This window comes from Capsicum annuum, chromosome 12, assembly GCF_002878395.1.
Source record: "Capsicum annuum cultivar UCD-10X-F1 chromosome 12, UCD10Xv1.1, whole genome shotgun sequence".
Classification (NCBI taxonomy): Eukaryota; Viridiplantae; Streptophyta; class Magnoliopsida; order Solanales; family Solanaceae; genus Capsicum; species Capsicum annuum.
This window is the reverse complement of record NC_061122.1, coordinates 24,421,473-24,446,268: the sequence shown is the minus strand read 5'-3', so window position 1 is coordinate 24,446,268 and position 24,796 is coordinate 24,421,473. Positions and strand designations below refer to the sequence as shown.

General features: G+C 35.2%; 1 protein-coding gene across 1 annotated transcript; it reads left to right on the top strand.

Moving 5' to 3' along the window:
• Window positions 1-16,774: 16,774 nt before the first annotated feature.
• LOC107851987 lies at window positions 16,775-17,689 on the top strand. The gene has a single exon (XM_016697032.2). The coding sequence runs from the start codon at window positions 16,775-16,777 to the stop codon at window positions 17,687-17,689; it is 915 nt and encodes a 304-aa protein (XP_016552518.2).
• Window positions 17,690-24,796: the final 7,107 nt, after the last annotated feature.

Sequence of the window (24,796 nt, the reverse complement as noted above, 5' to 3'; positions counted from 1 at the left end):
CAGAAGATAATGAACACGGGGAGTAGAAATATCTCAATAGAGATGATCCAAATGCTAATATCCCTTCCGCCGAAGAGTTGGTCAAAACCTTTAGCATTGATCCTTATTCTGTGAAAATACAGTGCGATGGTGCCACAGATTTAATGGGTGATTTCGTGGTTAAGTCAGCCATGGGAAAATCTTTCGACGCCTTCAGAAAAATACTCCGAGAACAAAACTTGGATGCTTATTTAAAGGAAAGCTGCTTTGGGCAATATCTTGATTTGTCGGAGGACAACAATGCTTGTTTCTAGATGAAAATAATATACGATCTTCTCAAGCATAGGTTTATGTACGAAAACAAAGACAAGATGAATGGGGTGTGGATAAATTAATGTGGCATGCCTGTTTGTTTTGGTTGGAACGAGTTTGCCATAGTTCCCAGACTAAAATGTTATCCTCCTTCTCTTTCTCAAGTTATACCTACTCTGACCCAAAAGAAAGCACCCCGCACACCCAAAAAAGGCAAAGGCAAGTCAAGTGATCGTGAGGACCTGGTGTCCACTGTTGGTCCAAGCTTCAAAAACAAAAATTTGATAGAAACGTTAAAAGGTAAAGGACTCCCAGAGAAGCACAAGCAGTTATTGTGCTTGGTTTGGTTTGTACATAATATTCTTTGGGTGAGAGACGTTAACAACAACATAAGCCCCGGTTTAATATATCTTTTCGAGGATCTTGAGGGATTTAACAGCTATCCTTGGGGTTATGAAAGCTTCAAAATGACTGTCCAAAATTTATTGACTCCGTTGACGCCAAAGACAGTCAACTTATATGGCTTTCCATGGGCCATCATGGTAAATATTTCTTTTCTCATGATATGATTCATTATTTTTTTATTCAATAATGATTTTGATTTATTGACATTATGTTACAGGTTTGGGCATTTGAAGTCATTCCTTATTTGAGACAACAAGTGAACTACCAGGAAGAAGTTTTCTGTCCAAGAATCCTGAGATGGTTGTCAGCCAAAACCGATAAAAATGTAAAATTTCTTGATCTTTTCAATCCCCCCAAGAAAGCAGTGAGTCCAATTCTAATTATTTTTTTATTTAATGATTATTTTAAATGAATTCATTATCATTCTAATATATGTACCAATTTATTTTAGATTGTCCATCCGTGGCTTGTTTCGACCAACCGAGAGTTGAAAATGTTATTTTTTCTTACTTTACGGTCTGTGCAAACTTTATCGAACCCTAAGATCGTTGATAGAATAAAAATGGAATTATTTCGAGTAATAACCATCACAAGAAAAATAATTTTAGAGGGTGGGCTTGCTGCTGTTGACGATGGTAGTCGTAGTGGTAGTGGTAGTAGTAGTGGTGCTAATGGGGCTAATGATGCTCCTCTTACTATTTTTGAAACAACAAGCCATTATGATTATAATCATACTAGTTGTACAAATTTTGCCACATCTAGCGAATGTTCTGCATGCAAATGTCAAGACTGCAAGGCAAAACACGATGGAGAGATTAATGCTATTAATGCACTAACTGCTTCTATAAAGGAAATGGTATCTAATAGGGGTGTCATTCTATCAAAGTGAATTTTATATCCATACACTCCACTAGAGATCAAGGCGACTAAGAGGAGAAGGAAAGATAGTTCCAAGACATTATTAACCATCCAAAAAGCAAAATTGTAATGTCTCTGTCTTTGTTTTGCACCGATGTTCAGTTTGCAAGGGCCACAGAAGAGCAGTATGAGCTGAAGAAGGTGAATGTACATCACTTATTCCAACAAATAAACAGGCACATATCTATTTTAAACAGATGATACATCTATTGAAAATTATCAAACAAATATATACATCTGTTGCAACTGTTGTCTAACCATTACATCAGATGCGCTATCTTTTGCAACAGATGAGTCTTATATTGCAATAGATAGATTATCTATTTGAAATTATCGTACCGCTTTGATTTACCTATTCGAATTCATCCCAACAGATGATCCATCTGTTGCAACATAAGAATCTTCTATTGGTATAGATGGACAATCTATTGTATATCTGTAATTAGCATTGACATTTTTGGCTTTCCAGGTGGATGTCACGGTAGAAGCCACTGCTGAAGAGCATAATATCATAGTTTAGAATCCATCAACTTCTTCTAAAGAAGAAGAAAATGTGGAGCCCGTTAGTTTGGGAGAACGAAAGAATTACCCGTTTAAAGGGTTTAATATTTCTGATAAGGCTCCAAGAAAATTAACGCAGTTGATCAACGACTATTCAGAATAGATTTCTGATGGGCTGTTAAAGCATTATGCCGGTAGGTACATAAATCAATTTTAAAAGATACTAGTTTATACGATTCTTGTTGTAAGAATGTGACATTAACACATATAAATCATCATGTAGAAAACAAAATAACAAACGCTACAAAGTGAACAAATCGAGTCTTGGTTTTGATATGTTCGACTTTGTTGTTGCACATCCCGGAATGAAGAATTGGTTCTATTTGATGTCACAACCCCAAACTTGCTGGAATGATGAGGTTTAAATGCCATACATATTACTATTAATTAATACTTTATTTAATTGCATCTGCGTATTAATTTTTTTGTCACGTAATCCAAAATGTTTGATAATATGCACAGTACGTCGATGTCATTTTTTACTACCTCCGAAATAAGGCCAAGTTGCAAACACAAGAACAATACAGATACACGAAAGATAATTATTTGTACAAAGTTTACATCAATAATGCCTGCGATAGGTATTGTCAATAACAGTTGGAAGTTTTTTGAAATAAAGAATGTTTAATTAATATCATCAAAGGCTTTAGTATTTCGGCTGCCTTACCTTGACATTTGATCGACGAAGTGTACATCCCAATCAATTGTGGTGATGAAGTCCATTGGGTTTTAGCTGTCGTCGTTCTAAAAGAGAGGGACATCCAAGTTTATGACTCGATGCCGTGAAGGAGACGTTCCGGGCCTTCCTTTGAGATACAAAAACTAGTCAAAATATTGCCTACTTATCTTGATATGAGTGGCTTTTTGGACCAAAAGGCTCGTACTGATTGGTCGACGATTGAAGCATACCGGGATAAAATAGGTAATCCATTTGATGTATAATATATTGAAGGAATTGCTCAACAAACCATTGGTAGCCTGTAAGCATAAGTGTCATGATTTAGTTTCATTTCATAAATTTTACAATGCTTGCATGAACTGCAAGATATGGATTATCTATTTTTTTAAAATACAGGAATTGCGGTCCTTTTGTTGCCGCTTACGCCGAGTATTTGAGCGATGAATTACAATTACCAAATGATGGACTTGATGCTGGATTATTCTGCAAAAGATATGTTGCTCTTTTATGGAAATATGGAGAAGCGAAAGCTCAGAAGCCGTACGTAAGCGACACTGAAGATCCACGATGACTAAAGTCGAATTCCGTAATAACGAATGAAGAACAACTTATCCATATTGATTATATCCTTATAGCTTGAGTCCATCAATATAATAACCTATCCTCCTTGGTTTAACTTGTTAATTTATTTGTAGAGTAGATCATTTGTGCCCATAATGATTTTTTTACATTTCATTTATTTCATGTAATTTTTGAAGGCTTTGATTTATTTTATGCCATCTATAAATATAATTTAATCCTTAGTTTTGAACATGATAATTGAAATAGAATAATAGATTCAAATATCACAACAGATAATACATCTGCTGCAACAGATGACATATCTTATTTAACAAATTTAGACATATGTTGCAACATGAGATGCAACACGTAGGTCATCTGCTGGAAATTATATAACAGGTCTTCCTACTTTTTCAATTTGCTCCAACAGATTACCAATCAGTTTCAACAGATAGATTATATGTTGCAACAGATTGTATATCTGTTGCGACAGACAGACTGGGAACATCTGCATAATGCAACAGATGACTAACCTATTCCAACTGATAATCAATATGTCACAACAGGTACATAACAGATATACTATCTATTACAATAGATATATAATCTGTTGCATTATAAAAATTCAACTTTCGCTAGACAGAGAAATTATTGCCACTACATGTAAAGTGAGGTGGCTTGAAATAAAAAATTATTATTGTGTTAGTCTCCATCTTTGTGTATAATCTTCTTTATACACGGGATCCAACCATTTAGTTAGGTCATCTGCTAGAAATTATAAAACAGGTCTTCTTACTTTCTTGATTTATTACAATAGAATATCTTTCAGTTACAGCAGATAGATTATATGTTGTAACAGATTAGATATCTGTTGTGACAGACAGACTGGGAAATATCTATTTAATGCAACAGACGACCAACCTACTCCAACAGATAATCAATCTGTCACAACAGGTATTATATATATTACAACATATATACTATCTGTTGCAGTATAAAAATTTAACCATCCACAGACATAAAAATTATTGCCATTACATGTAAAGTAAGGTGGCTTGAAATAAAAAATTATTATCGTGTTTGTCTCCGTCTTTATACATTTTCTTCTTTATACACAGGCTCCAACCATTTAGTTAGTATCCTATAAGCCCAGACCTATTGCATCTTTCCCACAATGGTGTCGTATATACCCATTATTTCTATGCCGGTCAGCAAACACTCGATGTATGCAAGCGAGTACGGCTCGCACACTGCACCATTTCTATTTCTCTGGAGCTCAATGTTCTTATTTCGACCTTCAAAATCCCCTGATTTCTTCATCAAGACTTCAGTAGAAAAATGATCCATCAGCTTACTCTGCGTCAATAACTTGGGCAACAACTTCAAGAGTAGCTGAATGTGGGCTAAAAACTTATCCTCTCTGAAGACAGTTAAGTTGTAGTCATAAACCTTAATCTTTCCCTTGTAGAGTAGTATCTCAACATTGAGAAAATATTTGACTTCAACGTTCATGACTACAAGAATTCTCTTTGCCTTGGTCCAGCTCTTACCTTATAGATATGGCCTCTTCCCTCTAACATATTTAATCGCTTCTTCATCCCATTGGAATGTAGAAACTAATTAATTATGTCCCGAGCCACCGGAATAAGCTTACTTATGGAGATCAGCATACATATCCTTGAAATTATCATAAAAGTTGAGGTCCATTATCCTATTGGCAGCATCATAAGCATCTGGGTACGCTAATTACCTGCCCTTCATGAGGCAGAGAATTTTATCAACATACTGTGGTGTAAGAAGCCTATTAATTTAAATAGGTTAGTAATTGTAAAGAATAAAAACACAGTGGAAAGAATCCGATGCAGAGGGTTCTCTTAATCAGTTCACAGATTACCCAGCCAACGCAACTCATGCAACAGATGTGTATTATGTTGCAACAGAATACCAAGCTGTTGCAAAAGATTATACGTCTGCTGCATAGATTTTTCTTTATGGAGTAGATTGGAAGGCTAGGTTAGCAAAAGTAAACTCACCTCGTTGGATGGTATGACACCCCTCTTGGATTTCAGATCCTCGGCAACTTCAACAATAGCCTCTAGCTTTTCAAGGAGTTTATCCTCTCTATTGTGGCACACTTTGCATTTGCAATGAGAACATGAGGGTGAGGAGGGGTGAGAGGGACCACTGTAAGGGTGAGAGGGACCGATGTAGGGGTGAGAGGCACCTGTACAAGGGGTGTTTTCAAAAGTATTTATTTTTTGCTGACCATGCTTATAATCATGACTAGCATTAGCAGGATGGCTGCCACCATCACAAAGAACTCCCCACCAGCAACACCCCTAGAAGAAGCACCCGGATTTGTTGTAATTTGTGGTTGGTTGTGAAGATCTTTAACATTAGGCAGACCTTTCCTAACTGCTCTTATTATGGATGTTACCCTGGCCAATTCCTTCTTTATTAACTCTACTATTGGGTCTTTTTTTGTATCAACAAGACCTAGAGTAATAAAAGAAGTCATCCCCAGCTCATCATCGGTAGGCACGATCCAAGGATGCACAGCCTATACAAAAACACAAGAGGAATTTAATTATATAATAATAATTTGTAGTCAGTTGGGTTACAGGGATATTAACACAGCCAACTTATGTAATAACTGATCTGTATGTCACAACAGATTGACAATATATGGCATCAGATTATACATCTGTTGTATAATTTACATTAGATGGGTAATTCGTTGAGTCGGGTTCAGAGAACTAGAGAAATGGATGGTTAATCTGTTGTGAAATATGGATCGTCTGTCGCAACAGATTACCTATCTGTTGCACCAGATGCAGTTGACAGGTAATTTGTTGCATCAGACAAACCACTATCGCAACAGATGGAACATTTGTTTCAATATCTTTCTTTGCAGCCGCCAACTACCTAAGGATCCTTGGATGAGAAACCTCATCAGGGTAATCCTTGAACTACTTTCGAAGGGAAGGAATGACTTCACATGCCCAAGCCTAAAAAATGTAAACATGAAGCAAGCAAAAAAAGTCATAATAAGTATATAGTCATTATAAATTAATAGATGAGTAAGAATAGTGATCAATTTTACCATGAAAGCCCAGGGAAAGCCGTATAATGTGATCGTCCTTGTGGATATCTTTCTCAATAAATATTCGACAGTCAAGTAGTAACTCTCATATCCCCAAGGATTGTTGTTGAATTTGTCAAAATCATCAACAAGCACCAACAAATCATCTTCTATGACTTTTCTGACATCTCTTGCCAATAAAACAGAATGGACAAACCAAACTAAGAACAATTTCTCCCTGTAGTGCTTTGGTATGTCTTTATCCTCAAGATTGTCCATCAAATCTACCGCTTTATAGCTATTACATCTAACAATGCCCAACAACCTATTTTTTTTACTTTGTGTTTATTGGACCCTTTGTGGGGTGTTTCCTTAATGAGAGGTTCTTCTGGATAATCGCATATTAAGCCCGCCAATATGACAAACTCTTTCAATCTAAAACAAACCGGCATGCCACAGTAATTGATCCAGACTTCATCCATCTTTTTTTCTGCCTTCCTTCCCCGCACACTTGATCCTGTGCTTGATAAGGCCATATACCATGCTCATTGGAAAATGGAAAGTGCGGTCCTAAGAAAGCCCGAGAATGTATACAAAGAAGCTCTTCTTAAAATGTCCATCTTTGTTTTCATTCTTCATAATACCAATGCCACCAATACCAACACCATCACAAAAAACACAAATAGCGACACCAACAACAATAACCACCAATAATACTACAAATAGCATCCAATAATACTAAGATAGTTAACAAAACACTGAGATAAAATTATGGTTTTCTCGGGTGGTTCCTACTATTTTAGCATCAAAACACAAAATTGTTAACCCATTTTCGACGATAATACAACTAAAAGTCTTCGTTTTTATCATTAACTAAAAATCCCTAATTTTTAGAATAAATAACAAATGTAGAACTCTTCTTGAACTTTGTTACCTGTGAAGACAGAGAAAACAATTGATACAAGCGAGAATGAAGTTGAAAATAACAACTATGTGGTCAGAAATGGAAAGAAAATCCATCTGTTTTGAAGGGTTGAGCAATATGTTAAATAGTTGTTGTCTATATTGTTGAGAGAGAGAGAAGAGGAGCGAGAACTTGAGATTCAAAATGAGGAAAAGTTTTTCCTGCAAATGGATGATTTGTATGGGTTGATTTGTAATTTTAAAAAAGAATGACAAGTTTCAGTATTATTAATTTGGTCCGAATTGATCTTAATTAATTTTAAAAATTTCAAAAGATATAGATTTTAAAATATTAATTTGATGAGAACTCATTTTAACTCAAAGTGATCGATCGACGACTCGGGTGAGGATGAATGCAACACCAAAACCATGCAAATGCAACGACTTAATTAAGGTTGTTGTTGACCCTATGAGCTCATTCATTCATCCCTAGTTTCACCTAAATCAATGCAGGTACTATTATTAATCTTAACATTAAGTTAATAAGAACTCATTTCAACTGAGAGTGATCGATCGATGAATCGGGTCGGGATAAACGCAATACCAACACCATAAAAATGCAATGACTTAATTGAAGTTGTTGTTGATCCTGTAAGCTCATTCATTCATCCCTAGTTCCATCGAAATCAATGTAGGTACTATTATTAATCTTAACATTAACTTATGAGAACTCATTTCAACTCAGAGTGATCGATCGATGACTCGGGTTGGTATGAACACAATACCAATACCATGCAAATACAATGACTCAATTAAAGTTGTTGTTGACCCCGTGAGCTCATTCATTTATCCCTAATTCCACCTAAATCAATGTAGATACTATTATTAATCTTAACATTAAGTTAATGAGAACTCATTTCAACTCAGAGTGATCTATTGACAAATCGGGTTGGGATAAACGCAATACCAACACCATACAAATGCAACGACTCAATTGAAGTTGTTGTTGACCCCGTGAGCTCATTCACTCATTCCTAATTTCACCTAAATCAATGTAGGTACTATTATTAATCTTAACATTAAGTTAATAAGAACTTATTTCAACTCAGAGTGATTGATCAATGACTCGGGTCGGAATAAATGTAATACCAATACCATGCAAATACAATGACTCAATTGAAGTTATTGTTGACCCTGTGAGCTCATTCATTCATTCCTAGTTCCACCTAAATCAATTGTAATGAAATCTGTTGCAACAAATGACTTAACTGTTGGATATTTCAAACAGATAATCATATTTGTTGCAACAGATGACATATCTGATTTAATTATCAAATAAATATTTGCATCTGTTGTGACAGATGACTGAGCTGTTGGAATTTTTCAAACAGATATTGATATCTGTTGTAACAGATGACAAATCTGATTTAGTTATCAAATGGACATTTGCATCTCTTATCACAGATGACTGAGCTATTAGAATTTTTCAAACAAATATTTATATCTGTTGCAATAGACGACATATATATTTGAATTTTTTTCTTTTAATTTAAAAGCAACCTTCTGTCCGAGTAGATAAAGTAGTACTACTAAAGGCGGTAAAAAATATTTCTTGGATAAATCAAAAATCACATTGAGTAGTCTTGTCTTGTCTTTTCAATGTCACCTATTTTCTTCCTCGTGCCCCTCAAATTATTAATGAATAGTATTAATTAATGACTATTAAAATCCCCTAATACTTCCTCCGTCTCATAGTAGTTGGTCTCTATTGACTTGGCACACCCATCAAGAAAATACTACTATTAATGTGGGGTTTATTTTATCAAATTGGTCTTATTAATTATGCTTTAAAAATATAAATTTGAATAAATATACTTTGTTTAGTCATTTAATATTAAGGGTAGTACATCTAGAAATTAAAATTATCTCATCTCTCCTTCAGCCCTAAATTTATTTTATTCGTTTCTCATTTTTTTCTTTCTCTCCTGTTTATGATTATCACAATTTTTTTCTCCTCTTTCTCATAAAGATCCTTTCATATCTAAACCGATCCATATCTTAGATTTCTCGACTGAAATTGCTGTTTTGATCCCCTTTTGACATTAAGGTATGGTCCATTGTTGCTCTTTCATTCTCGTCTTCTTCTAAGCAAGTTATTTGCAGTTGTTTTTTTATTTAATTACCATTTACCCATATCATATTTCTTTACAAAAATTGAAGAAACTTTTAATTGTTGAATAAACGAACAGAGATTTTTTATTACAATTTGCGAAAAAAGTTATCTGTTGGGAGAAGTTTAAAAGCCTTGTTGGCAGTATCATTTTTTGTATGTATTTTATTTGTTTCTTTGTTGTTGATGCTATTATTGATGTTGCTGGTGGGGTTGGCGTTATTGAAACTTGTGGTGTTGTGTTGTTGATGGTATTGGAACATAGGATGTTGCTTCTTTATTGTTGATGATGTTGTTGGAATAAATGTTGTTATTTTTTTTGTTGTTAATGTTTTTTATTTGTCGTTTCTTTGTAGTTTATGCTGTTGTTGATGTTGCAACAGATGAAGAAAATAGCAGAAGAACAAGAAAGCCACCTTAAGAGAATGAAGGGTTGAAATATTGTACAGTAAGTCTAGAAAACTTCCGCCAACAACAACTATAGTTAAAGTAAGAAATCTAAGTGAAGGCGACAATTTCTGAATTTTAAATTGCATCCCATGCCTTCTTGTTTGTGGTTTCGATCAGGTCTACTGCTGTTGACCTAATCGGAACCACAAACGTGATTGAAAGGCAGATTGAGTGTCACTACTTCCTTAGCAATATGGTTATAATTGATTGTGTTTTCTACCATTAGCATGCTTTCAACATTCCTTGGAGAAGATAAGAGGCTTGTTGTAGTATGTGAAACTCGATAATTTTCAAGCTTGCCTCCAACTTGCCTGATTGGTCTTCAAGTTTGTCGTTGCCGTCTTTGAATTTTGTATAGAGTTCCTGATCTTTTGTGAGCTCGATCAGGAACATTACCTTCAAAGTTGTGGTATTGTAGAAGCCCTTTAAAACACTTCTTCAGCAGCCTTAAAGGATACATGAAGGGTCGTTGTGTATGTTTTTAGGTCAAAATGTGTTGATGCACAGTGCAGATGTGGTTCCAACAGTTGAATAGCTCACTTTTATGAAGTGTTGCTCAATAGCTTGCTCAACCAACCTTCAAGGGTTTTGATAAATTAATTAGTAAGGAGTTACGTAATGTTTGATCTAAACTGACTTTACCAAGCCTATCAAACGTTACGTAACTGTAGGTTAGTTACGCTATTAAAACTTTTGTCCGAGTTAGTGAATAGATTAAACGATCTTAATATCTCAGTCTTTTTGTTGATCTCTCTTCTCCCATATAGAGGACAACATATCCTCCATGCAAAAGTCAACACTGTCGCCAAAAATGCTTGCTACAGCGAAAGTTATGCCTTTTACAGACTTTGGCTGTGGCAAGCATTTCTGAAGACGGTGTAGACTTTTGCATGACGGATATGTTGTCCTCTATATGGGAGAAGAACGATCAGCAGAAAGGTTGAGATATTGAGATCGTTTAATCTGTTCACTAACTCAGGCAACGGTTTGGAGGTGTTGCCCCTCCTTGCTTATCTTGTACATGCAAATGTGAAGAGTGTAAGGTAAGACATGATGGAGTGATTAATACTGTTAATGCATTAACGGCCGATGTAAAGGAATTGATATCTAACAGTAGTGTCATTCGATCAAAGAGGATTTCAGTTTCATTCACTCCATTAAAGATTAAGGATAAGAGGAGAAAGAAGCAATTTTCAAGGCATTATCAAGTATCCAAATAAGAAAAATTTCAAATCTGAAAAAGGTGAGAATATAAAAAGGGGAGGAATAGGAAGAAAAATCTGAATGCTAGATTTAGTTCATCTTGTGTCGTTATGTCGAGTTACTAAGTTACTCCATCTAATTTTGAGAGCTTTTTCTTTTCCGGATGGTGAGGAATGAACAATCTCCCCATCATTAGCTAATAGCAAGACATCCGATGTTATTGAACCACCAGACTGCCGTGTGTAGTTTGATAATCCAGAAGACGTCTTTGCTCCAGTTATTCAATAGATTAAACGATCTTAATCACTTAGTTTTTCTACTGATCAATCTTCTCCTGTAGATGACACGATATCAACAAAATTGGTTGACACAACAAAAGCTGATATCGAGAGATTATTGATTATGTCTTATCAAGACTTGCTTCTACTAGAAATTTGTTCTGCATTGAGTGTTGTACTATCTATATATGCTGCAACCCTGAATTTCATAACAGATGTGACATCTGTTGCAACTTGCTAGTCATCTGTTTATTCATTTTCATCGAGAGCATCATAGTTTTCTAAACATTTCCTGACCTCCAAACTCAATTTTTGCTCTTGGATTGCTTCTCTTTTTTCTTTGCATTCTTCAAGCTGGCCTCCAAACTCAATTTTTGCTTTTGGATTGATTCTCTTTTTTTGACTTAGTCACCCCTTCCAATTCAATCATTTTATAAATAGGTCCCTCCGACCTCCTCTCACTCGTTCATTCTACAACACTTAAAATACAAATATGTTTGATCTAGATTCATACAAGAAGATTCATATCGTGTCCTTGCAATAACTTCAAAGGCAGTTTGATGAACTCCAGAGGAATTTGGCTGACTTCGGAGCAAGGCTGAGGAGGGCCCTGCTGCTGCCGGATAAAAATTATCCGGTTGACAATACTAATAGTAATAATAATAATAATAGTAATAATAATAATAATAAAAATAGTAGTAATAATAATTAGGTTATATTTTTTTTCTTTTAGCGTATGTATGTATTATCCGTCTTTTGTATATCGGATCTATCTAAGGGATTCAAAAATCTATGTTTGGTGGTCGGCTTTGAATTTTTAATTCTTATTTAGTATTTAATTGTCATTCTTGCTTATTCCTTATTCTCAACATGTCAACAGAGGTTAATCTGATGTGACAGATAGATCATATGTTGCAACAGACGGTTATTAATAAAAAAAGATTATTGTTATTGAGAGGGTGAAAAGACATGACTTTTTGATTATTTAATATGAAAAACGGTTCGTAAATAAATAATAAGAAAATAAATGATAAACATAATTTATAACCATAACAGAACATTTATTTAATTTTAATAACTGATCGTGACTCTTCGACACATTTGTTATTAAATCTATTTTTTAAATTTATATAAAAAAGACAACCAAATTTGGATTAAAGATATGTTGATTATTAAAAAATATAGCTTATATGTGCAACAAATATATTATCTGATGCAATAGATTGTAGATTTGTTGCAACAAATGTACTCAAAAAAATGGTTACTGAAAAGAACTTATCAAGTCACAACTTTTCACAGTAATAAAAAAGCCACAAGTATTAATAAATGGAGGTGAACAGTCGCGCCTTTTTGTTTTTGAATTTGTTTTTTTTTTAATTTATATAATAATAAAAAAGTCACCAAATTTGGATCAAAGATAAAGATATGATGATTATTAAAAAGATATATGTTGCAACAGATATATTATCTGTTGCTACAACTCAAAAAATCGGTCACTCAAAAGAACTTATCAAGTCACAACTTTTCACAATAATCAAAAAGTCACTAGTATGAATAAATGGAGGTAAACATTCGCGCCTTTTTGTTTTTGAATCTGTTTTTTAATTTATATAATAAAAAGTTCACCAAATTTAGATCAAAGATAAAAATATGATGATTATTAAAAAGATATATGTTGTAATAGATATATTATCTGTTGCAACAGATCGTAGATTTGTTGCAACAAATGATATATCTGTTGTCACAGATGGGTTATCTGATGTAATAGATATATAATCTGTTGCCACAATTCAAAAAAAATGGTCACTGAAAAGAACTTATCAAGTCACAACTTTCCACAATAATAAAAAAGTCACCAGTATTAATAAATAGAGGTGAACAACCGCACCTTTTTGCTTAACTCATTCAAATTCAATCCTCTATAAATAGGTCCCTCCTTACTAGTTCATTCTACTACACATATCTATTTATTTCTTGCTCGTCTTTCATAATATTACAGCTTCAACTACTTTCTCTTCAAGAACTTGATTGTTTTTCTCTGTCTCTGGTAAGTTTTTTTCTTGCTTTTTATGTAAATATACGTTGTATTACTTTCGGATTCTTTTCTTTACTTTTGTTTTTGCATTTTTTGTCAATTTATGTGTGTTCTAGATATGGACGATCCAGTGTGGGATGTCGCTATTTTACGAGACGACGTATGGGAACTGCAAAGGCAGGTACATGATATACAGTGGGAGTTGGCAAAGTAAGGATGTTGCGGCAGATCCGCAGGATAAGAAGGGCGCTGCTGCTGCCTGTCGAAAATGCGACTGGCGATAATAATAATAATAATGATGAAGAATTTATTAATAATAATTAGATTATTTTGTTTCTTCTTTCTTTCTAAGTCTGTATATGTATTTTTATTTTTTTTAGTTTAATAAAAAAATTATGTTTGATCAACTTTTACCGTTTTAATTCATATTTAATTTTCATTTTGTCTATTATCTTCTCAACAAACATGTCGACGATTGGACGTAAGGAGTAATTTTGAATCCAGTAGCAATAGCAAGATTTATCTGTTGGGTTTATGGCAGGGGCTGATTTATGTTGTTCCAAACAGATTACTCATATGTTGCAACAGATAACTAGTTTGTTTCAACAGATAACTCCCTCCGTCTCACAAATTACCCCACCCGTTCCAAATTGAGATGGCACATTGATTAAGAAAAATAATTAATAACATGCCTAGTTTATCATAATACCCTTATTAAATGATGTTTACATTTTAATTTGAAGAAAAAAAGTGATTAATGCAAGGGATAAAACATGAATATTTTTATCTCTTCTTGATTAATAAAAAAAGACGAGTAAAATGAGAAATCAAATTAGAAAATTTGAGATGGGTAATTTGAAATGGAGGGAGTATTTAATTTTCATTCTGTCTATTATATTCTCAACAAACATGTCGACGATTGGACGTAAGAAATAATTTTGAATCCAGTAGCAATAGCAAAACATATTGGTTATCTGTTGGGTTTGTAGTAGGAGCTGATTTGTGTTGTTCCAAACAGATTAATCAGTCTGATGCAACAGATAATTAGTCTGATGCAACCGATATATCTTCTGTTGCAACAGATTACTCATCTGATGCACCAGATGAGTGATTTGTTTAAATTGTGGACACTTATGTTGGATTCATGATCGGCTTCTATCCATTGTTGGAAAAAACAGCAGTAACTTTGTAACTCAGATGACAAATTCGACTAAAATCATAATTTGACTTACCAATGAAGTAATGTCAAAGTGAAAAGTGGTGATGTTCGAAATAAAATTTGACCTAAAAAATTAGCAACAATAGCGGTAACAACAACAATGGTCGACAAGAAGAAGATGAAGATAATAATGAAGTAGATGATGATGATAATGAAGCAGAAGATGATGAATAAGCAGCAGCAACAACAATGAACAAAAATAGTCGTGAAGAGAGAAAAAACAACAACGGATGAGAAGAGAGAGAAATACGTTTTTTTTCTCCATTTTCTGTTATATTAACTAACATTTGGATCAAAGTATAAATTTAAAAACATGTGGGTTATTTTCAAACTTCTCCAACTTTCTTAATCCATAATAAAGTAATTATCACCTCCACCTAATAATTAAAACTTATGTCACCTACACCTCATTTTAAAATTCTTTTGTCATCTATAGCCCGAAGCCCCATGAAACTAAAACATATATAAAGCAATAAACAAAGAAAAAAGAAAAAAAAATCTCCAAAAATCCTATAATACTAACGAAACGTAACAGCAAAAGTTGTGTGAGACGTAACACGTGCTAGGCGCTAGGTTTTTTTTCCACTTAAATAGAAACGTGACTTAGTTGGATTTTTTTTTTGATTTATTGTTTAATTTTGCTATTAAAAAGGACTCTAAATATGAAAGGAGTGTTTTAAGAAAAGTTTACCATATATTTTCTCTATATTTTATGTTCTCTATATTTTAGGACTATTTGGGTTTTCGACATTATAAAAATAAAAAGAAAAAAAGTGAAAAGACAATATTGTCTATTAGAGTGCTTTAATAAGGAGCCAAAAGTTCGAATCACTTTTCTAAAAGTATTCACACTTTTTAATATATTATAGATATAGATATAAATTCTAGATAAATTTTATTCGAAACTTAATTTTGATTTGTCTCATTTTATCATACCAAATGACACTTTATAGTTAAAAGATAATTTGCGGTGAGAATGCATGCTTGTTAATTTTGGCTTAGCGTTGACAGTATATGTGAAGACACGAGTGCATTTATTCGATTAGTGTAAATATTTTTATCCATAGCAAAATCAATTAGCATGACTATTACTAATTATATTAGTCATGTCTATCCTTTAGAGTGCATCTATTCTACATTTTATATTAACTTGCACAAAATCTCTAGTATAGAATGGGAGTATTAATTCTTTAATTATCCAAAACACGTGACTAACTTTAGGAGGTTCAACATTTCTTGGGGATTCTTATGGAAAAAAGTTAACCAAATGGGAATAACTTAAAATCATGTTTTAACGTATAGACATTTTTCTCCCTTGACTAGACAATATAGGAAAACTTATCTAATTATATCATATTTAGAAAATATTTATTATTTATATAGCTTTATATTTTAATGTATGTATAATTCATTTTTAATATATAGTGTAGATTTTTTTTATCAAAACAAGCATAATATATTTAAAATATTTATAATACATTTATATTACATGCATAATTCACTTTAAATATATAGTGTAATACATTTATATTGCTTGCATAATTCATTTTTAATACATAGTGCATCTTTTTAACCAAATAAGTACAATACATTTTAATACACTCATAATACATTTATATTGCATACATAATTCATTTTTACTGTTGCGATAAATGATAAATATCTTTTAAATATATGATATATCTAGATAATAAATAAAAATTGTATTTAAAAACTGTAAATATTTTATATAAAAAAAATACTAGTTAAATTATATGTATTTTAAATGTTTCGAATAAATTATATGTATTTTAAATCGTTGTAATGATTTGTATTATGTGAAATTCTAGAGAAAAGAAACTGCTTATTATGTTAAGATAAATACAGTTTCAATATTTATCAGTATCTTTTTTCTTATTTCACAATAATATAGAAGTAGTTGGACTCATTCACATTGCTGGAAATGGGTACAAACTCAGATTAACAATATCTACTAGAAATAAAGAGAAGCCCCTTCTCTCTAACTTCTACACCTGCAAAATGCTAACAGACCATCTGTCCCCAAACCAAAATACTACTACTACTAATATACCCCCTAAACCACCTGATTCCCCGTCTCCTCCATTAGCCACATTTAAATCTAAATTGTTGGCATCGGAACTAGTGACAGACATGCAAATGGAGGAGTGTGCTGATATAAATGAGACATCCAGTCCCAAGGCGGCCTTTAATGAGGAAGAGGAAGTAGCAGCCAATGGGATAAAAACTATCTTCCTGTCCAAAGAAGAAACTGAAGGACTTTACTCACCTTGGAAGCACTCACTGATCATTAAGCTTTTGGGGAAAAAAACAACCCACCAATACCTTCATGAAAAACTAGTCACGCTGTGGAAAGTCAGTGAAAACTTTCCTTTAATCGATCATGATTTGGACGTTTACATTGCCAAGTTTGCGCCACCGGAAAGTGTCTCTCATGTTCTTCAAAATGGACCTTGGTTCATTAATGGTCATTACTTGTCAATTAAAAATTGGGAACCTAGCTTTGTCCCCGAGAATGAGAAAGTTACATATTCAGCTGTTTGGGTGCGTCTTCCCATTTGCCAACGGAAATTTTATGATGTCACCCTCTTAAAAAGAATAGATAATACAATCGGCAAGCTTCTTAAAGTCGATGCTTGCACAAGCTCCACTCTACGTGGTCGTTACGTCCGCCTCTGTGTTCAAATACCCATGGATGAGCCGGTCCTTAGCAGTATCCAGATAGGAAAACACAAACAATCCATTTTGCATGAGGGTGAAGGATTTTTGTGTACTAATTGTGACCGATTTGCTCATCTTCTTGTCAACTGTCCACACCACGAAGTTCCGTCTCATACGAATTCCTCTCACCAAGATACTTCTAAATCACCATACCGGAGTCACCAAATGGCTCGAGTCAATAATGGCACACGGTGAAATTCCCATTACGAAGAAAAAACAAAAAATTGGGGAAAGCTCCAGCACCAAACGCTAGTGGAGTTAAGGTAAACAGTAGTTCTACAATAAATACAGGTACTTCTCCATCTCCTTTATTTAAGTTTGCCGCTGATACCCGTAAGCCTATGAGCTCTTATGATGCTACCACTGCTAATGCTAGTTCTACACATACCCATAAAAAGAGCTTTAGGTCCAATAAGGGATTTAACTTTGTTTCTTCAAGCTCTAAAAAAATTTAATGTTTTGGCTGGGGCTTCTTCTGAATTGAATAAGGATTGCTTTGTTTCTTATTTGCCTAGTTTGATTATTCCTAACAGCATAGTTGTAGGCCCCTCTAGTACAAAAAAAAAAAAAAAAAACAGATCCTCTCTTTGAAAATAAAATTACTTGTGAACTTTTATCTCAAACAAAGTCTAAACTTCCTGACACACTTCTGCCGCTATCTAACGTGGAAAGCCAATAACAAAACCTTAAAGCCAGCTCTATTAATTTTTTGATACCCCTAAATCCACCAAGGGCTGAGCTGTCTCAAGCTCCTCCACCCCTTCCTCAACTTAACGACAAAGATAACCTTTTGTCAGGACACTTGTCTATCTATAGTGACATGCAAAATCTCCCTACCGATCTTCTTTCTTTAAAATCAAGTAATCATAGTAATTTTAATACATCTGCAACAGTTCATGCATTAAATTCTCCATCATCACTTCTCCTACAACACCCTTTGATATGAGCCCAAGTTCACAACACAAGAAACAAACAACAACAAGAATAATAAGATGAACAACAAGTGCTATTGAATCGAAATAGGCCACACACGGCTTCACTAGTCTTCAAGAGTCACGTTTTTAGAATGAGCAAGTCAATATTAATGCTAGTGAATCGAAAGAGCCTCACACGGCTTCACTAGACTTTAAGATTCCAACAACACAAGATTAACAAGATTACAAGAGGGATAGTAACTTGAAACACAATATTCAATGATCTAAGAACCCTAACAAGAGAAAGGACCCTAATATTAATGAATATTAATACCAAACTCTTAATTGGACCAAGAGGAACTCAAAGAACCCAAGACTCTAGTTTCTAGCCAAGAGATAACACTAGTATCACTCTACTAGTGAGTTTTCGGAATTGGGGCTTCTCCAATGGAAGAGAGAAGTTTCAAAATATTACAAAGTGTTTGTTGTCTTCCAAAATATGAATGAACTAGCTCAAAAATAACCCTAACACTATCTATTTATATTAGTCCACAAAGTGAGATAACGAATGACCATCCTACCCTTGCCAAGGGGTGGCCTTGAAGTGTAAGTTTATTACACTTCAAGGCTCATCTTCACACTTAAAAACATTTAATCCATTGAAAGACTCAAGTACCAACTCACACACGATCATTTTCATGAACATAGCTTGGAGTTTTTGAACTCCCGAGCTTGGCTACGTGTGAATAGTCGTGAACTTGTTGGACAGCTTGTAGAACTTGTTGGACAGCTTGGTACACCCATACCATCCTCTCTATCTTGATAGGAATTTGACCTCAAATTCGACATTTGGTTATCCTCAACCGCATACACTAGAGAAAGATCACACATGTTGAATGTGTTGTGCACTTGGTACTCCGGGGGAAGGTTAATCTTGTAGGCATTATCACTGATTCTTTCAAGTACTTGGAATGGACCATCACCCCTTGGCATCAATTTGGTGTTCCTTTGAGATGAAAACCGATCCTTCCTAAGGTGCATCCACACCCAATCTCCCGGTTCAAGAATGAGTTTCTTTCTTCATTTGTTTACCCGTTTTGCAATCTCTTGATTTTTCTTCTCAAGTCGAAGCCGCACCTTCTCATGCAACTTTTTCATAAAATCTGCTTGCTTTCTTCCATCTAGGCTAATCATAAGTTCACTTGGCAAAGGAGTTAAATCCAAAGGGGTAAGGGGGTTGAGGCTGCATACATACTCAAAGGGAGTCATTCCCGTACTTGAGTGTATGACACGATTATAGGCAAACTCAATCAATGGTAGGTGTTCCTCCCAAGAACTCAATTTTCCCTTAATCATGGAACGTAGCATAGCACCCAATGTCCTATTTACTACTTTTGTTTGACCATCGGTTTGTGGGTAGTAAGAAGTGGAGAACAACAACTTGGTACTAAGCCTAACCCACATGGACTTCCAATAGTGACTTAAAAACTTAGAGTCCCTATCACTCACAATGGTCCTCGGAACACCATGCAACTTGACAACATTATCAACAAACAAAGAGGCCACACTAGGTGCATCATCACATTTAGAGCATGGAATAAAGTGTGCCATCTTAGAAAATCGATCAACCATAACAAAGATACTATCCCGACCTTTTCTAGTCCTTGGAAACCCTAACACAAAATCCATAGATATATCAAACCAATGATGTAAAGAGGTGGGTAGCGGGGTGTAAAACCCATGAGGTTGGAGCCGAGATTTGGGTCCTTTGTAATCTACACATTGACCACAAATCCTAGAGACATCCTTGTGCATTTTTAGCCAATAGAATTGCTCCTCCAATATTTCGAGGGTCTTTTCAAACCGAAAGTGAGTACACATGATCGCCTACCTTTAAACAAGTAACCGTTAAATTTGGCATATAGATTTGAACCCCTAGTCGAATCCCCTTTTTGCCTACCCCATTCTTCGATTTCCTTATTAATAGGAGAAAAGTGAGGGTCCTTGGGATACAATTCCTTTAAGATCTCAAAACCCATTAATTTTGATGATAAAGTAGACATAAGAACGTGTTTTCCAGACAAAGCATCAGCAACCACATTATCCTTACCCTTTTTGTAATGAATAACATAAGGGAAAGTTTCAAGAAACTCAATCTACTTGGCATGCCATTTGTTAAGCTCATCTTGTGCCCGAAGATGCTTCAAGGACTCACGGTCCGTTCGGATCACAAATTCTTTAGGCCATAAATAATGTTGCCAAGTGGCCAAGGCTCTAATCAAGGCATACAACTCTAAATCATACGTAGAGTAGTTTAGAGTTGCGCCTTTGAGCTTATCGCTAAAGTAGGCAATAGGCTTCAATTCTTGCATTAAAACCGCCCCTATGCCAACTTTGCTAGCATCACATTCAACCTCAAAAGTCTTGTCGAAATTCGGCAATTATAACAAAGGGGCCGAGATGGGCATAGCTTTCTAGTCCTTGAAGGCCTTAGCTTATTCATCTCCCCACTTAAAAGGTCAATCTTTTTAATCACTTCGGTCAAACGGGCGGCAATGGTGCTAAATCCTTTGACAAAACATCTATAAAAACTAGCCAACCCGTGGAAGCGTCTCACTTCACCTATGGTTTTGGGAGTTGGCCAATTTTTGACAGCGTCAATCTTAGATTCATCCACTTCGACCCCTCTTGAACTCACCACAAAACTGAGAAATACAACTTCCTGGATACTAAAAGAACACTTTTTTAAATTAGCATATAACTTCTCCTTTCGGAGGACATCAAACACACATTGTAAATGTTTTACATGTCCATCTAAGGACCTACTATACACCAATACATCATCAAAGTAGACAACAACAAACATTCCAATAAAAGGCTTCATCACATGATTCATTAGCCTCATGAAAGTACTTGAAGCGTTTGTTAGGCCGAATGGCATAACCATCCATTCATAGAGACCAAATTTGGTCTTGAAGGCGATTTTTCATTCATCGCCCGGTTGCATACGGATTTGGTGATAGCCACTCCTCAAATCAATTTTAGAAAACAAACACGAAACACTTAATTCATCAAGTATATCATCTATCCTAGGAATAAGGTGATGATATTTTATCGTTATCTTGTTGATTGCTCGGCAATCAACGCACATGCGCCAAGTCCTGTCTTTCTTGGGAACTAGTAGCACCGGGACGGCGCAAGGGCTCATACTCTCTTTGATATACCCTTTGTTGAGGAGTTCCTCAACTTGGCGTTGCAATTCCTTGGTATCCGTCGGGTTGCTCCTATAAGCCGGTTTGTTGGGCAATTATGATCCCAGCATAAAATCTATTTGGTGCTCAATTCCCCGTAGCGGGGACATCCCTTGTGGAAGTTCTTTAGGAAAAACTTCTTCATAATCCTGCAACACACAATAAATCAAAGGAGAATAAGAAAAATTAGTAGAGTTAGTGTTAAAACAATGTGCCAAAAGAAGCATGGGTGTCTCCTCATCATGATCCACGAAGAACTCCTTCTTTATAACCAACATCACCATGTTTTCTTTTCCCTTTGATGTTGAGGCAGCCCCGGATATCCCCACTACCACACCTATGGGTTCCTCCTTTTTTTCTTTATTTTTTGATTTCTTCCCCTTTTCTTTTAATTCTCTCATTCTTTGATGTAACTCATTCACTTATGAAGGAAAAAGTGGATGAAATGTGACCTTTCTACCTAACAACAAGAGACACACTTGCATTGGTATTACGTCACAAAGCACTTCGTCGTGGTAGTTTCTTATCTTAAACCGTATCACACATTGCCTCATGACTTTTAATTCACCACAATTATTTAATCATTGCAACTTGTAAGGGCTAGTATGAAACTTAGTTGGAAATTTCAAGAAGTTCACCATAGCAACACTAACAACATTTGCACAACTATCACTATCTATCACCAAAGTGCACACACTTCCCTTCACAAGGCATTTAGTATGGAATAGATTCTCCCGTTGGCTAGGATCATCTATCGCCTTACTAATCATGGCATGCCTAACTACAAAGTTTGGAACCACACACTCTCCTTCTTATGGATAAGCATCCTCACAATCATCATAATTATGTAGCCCATTTTTGGGTTCCTCTCCATCTCGAGGCTCGACCTCATTCTCTTCTTTTTCAAGACCTACTTCCTCACCAAGGTAATACAATATCCCTTTCCTTAGGATCACATTACATCAGTTTGACATTCATTGGCTTTATGTCCCCAACCTTGGCACTTAGGATACTTGTAAGCTTTTTATTAGGGAGGAAATTTATGGACTATTTTAGGCTCGGAAAGCCTTATAGTGGCGGGTTGGTCCTTCTTTTTAGGCTAACCCAAAGATGGTTGAACTATATCTTTGCTCCTCGGCTAACCCGAGGTTGATGGTCCCTTTGCCTTGAATGATGACCTCTCTTTAAGCTCCCTTTCAATCTCAAGAGATGCTTGGAAAATTTCTTCAATGGTATCAAACTTGTGAATTGTCAAATGAGTGGAGATCTCTTTGTTCAACCCACACTTAAACCGAATGATGTCATGGCCAATTTGCTCTCCACGGTGATCAATCTTCAACATGAGTTGTTGAAACTCATCATAATATACCATCACACTTTAATTCCCCTATCAAAAATTGTATAACCCAGCAAGCAACTCATAATGATAACTTTCGGGATGATACTGTTGCCTCATTAGATAGCTCACCTGAAACCATGGTGGTGGTTGTCCATCAATCAACTCATTACCAAACGGTTTGACATATTTCCACCATGTGTTAGCATAGCTTTCAAAGTGAGCTATGGCATAACAACTCTTCTTCTCATCCGATATATCATTTACTTGAAACACTTTATCACACGCTGACTCTCAATCAAGATACACCCCGGGGTCACTTTTACCCTTAAAGATAGGTAGACTCAATTTGATGGTATTGATGCCTACGTCTCTCTCTTGGTGTCAGTTTTCCCTTTCTCCATACCCTCGGTATCTTCTTAGATCTGCACGTCCCCCTCTCATCTCTTTTTCCCTCATGTAAGCATCTTCAAATGCTTCATACCCATCATAATACTGTCTACCATATTCCTCAAAGTAGACAGAATGATTTTGGACGTTTGGAACTTGATTTGGAGGGATTGGATTTTGTGGAGGTGGTGGTCTTTGGTTTAGTGGAGCTTGGAAGGGGTGGGGGGTTTGGAATTTATGGAGGCATTTGACGTCTGAGTCCCTCTTGTGGAACTTGAAGAGTTTGGGAATGGGTTAGTCTATTGGAGTCTCGATTTAGCGGGTTATGAGTGGTTTGGCTTGCGAAATTTAGTGGAGCTAGTGAAGGATTTGGCAATTGTGGCCATGTTTCGAGAGTAACGGTGGCGGAGGAATTTCTATCATGTCCACTTGACGAAACATGTTGAGGAGTAGAAAGACGAAAGTTCCTTTGACTTTCCATTTGTTCTAACCTCCCACTAATAGTCGTCACTTCTCCCCTTATGGCTCCCACTTCTGTACTCAACCTTTCAAGAGCTCGGGTCATAGCCTCAAGAGTGACCCTTATATTCTCCATTTCATTAGAATCCACGGTTTGAGACGTGGTTCCCTTCATCGTCAAGATATCACCTACACAAGAAACAAACAAGTTAGTTTAAAACCTCTCCTTACTCACACACTCTCGGATCACTCAGACCCATGAATCCTTAAAGTTTGAGTAGATTCTTGTTTGAAACTCAAAGAATTCTTGTTGGACTAGAGTCAAGGAGTTACAACATATTCAAATAACAAAAGCACACAAATAAATGATGACACGAATACAAGGCTTCAAAGGACTTATTGACAACCTAATAGGAATGTACTAGCTTATTAATTAGTTCTCGAGTCAATTAAAAGGAACGAATCAATAATTAGAAACTAGAATATCCAAATTGAGCTTAATTAATGACATGAATAGTGATTAAGGTGATGTGGCTGCATGGAATTAGTCACGGGTCCATACATTTTGTTCAACAACTAGAAGCCTCAATCTTCACAATTTTGTTATGGATGACTTTGCTTTTGGAGGGAAAGTAAAGTCTTGTAACTTTTTAACTTTTTTCAACTCAAAAAGATGAGGCTTGACTTTACTAGTTCCACAAGACAAGGCTCCTTGTTTTAAGGGAAAGTGGTTGTTAAGTCAAGGAAGTGATGTTGGCAAGCCTTTTCACAAACAACTTTACAACCTTGTCTTACAACCCTTTTGGATCTATTTTAGTCTTTATAGTGGTCAAGATATGAGATGATGAGAAGATCAAGATGATCACTACAACAATACTTCAAGAACACAACTACAATTCACCAACAATAGCCTACTTTAAAGTCAAGCAACAACACACAAACTCAGCCTACT

Bases quoted from the DNA above. Each gene is read 5' to 3' on its own strand.
- LOC107851987 (XM_016697032.2), top strand. From the start codon at position 16,775: ATGCTAACAGACCATCTGTCCCCAAACCAAAATACTACTACTACTAAT.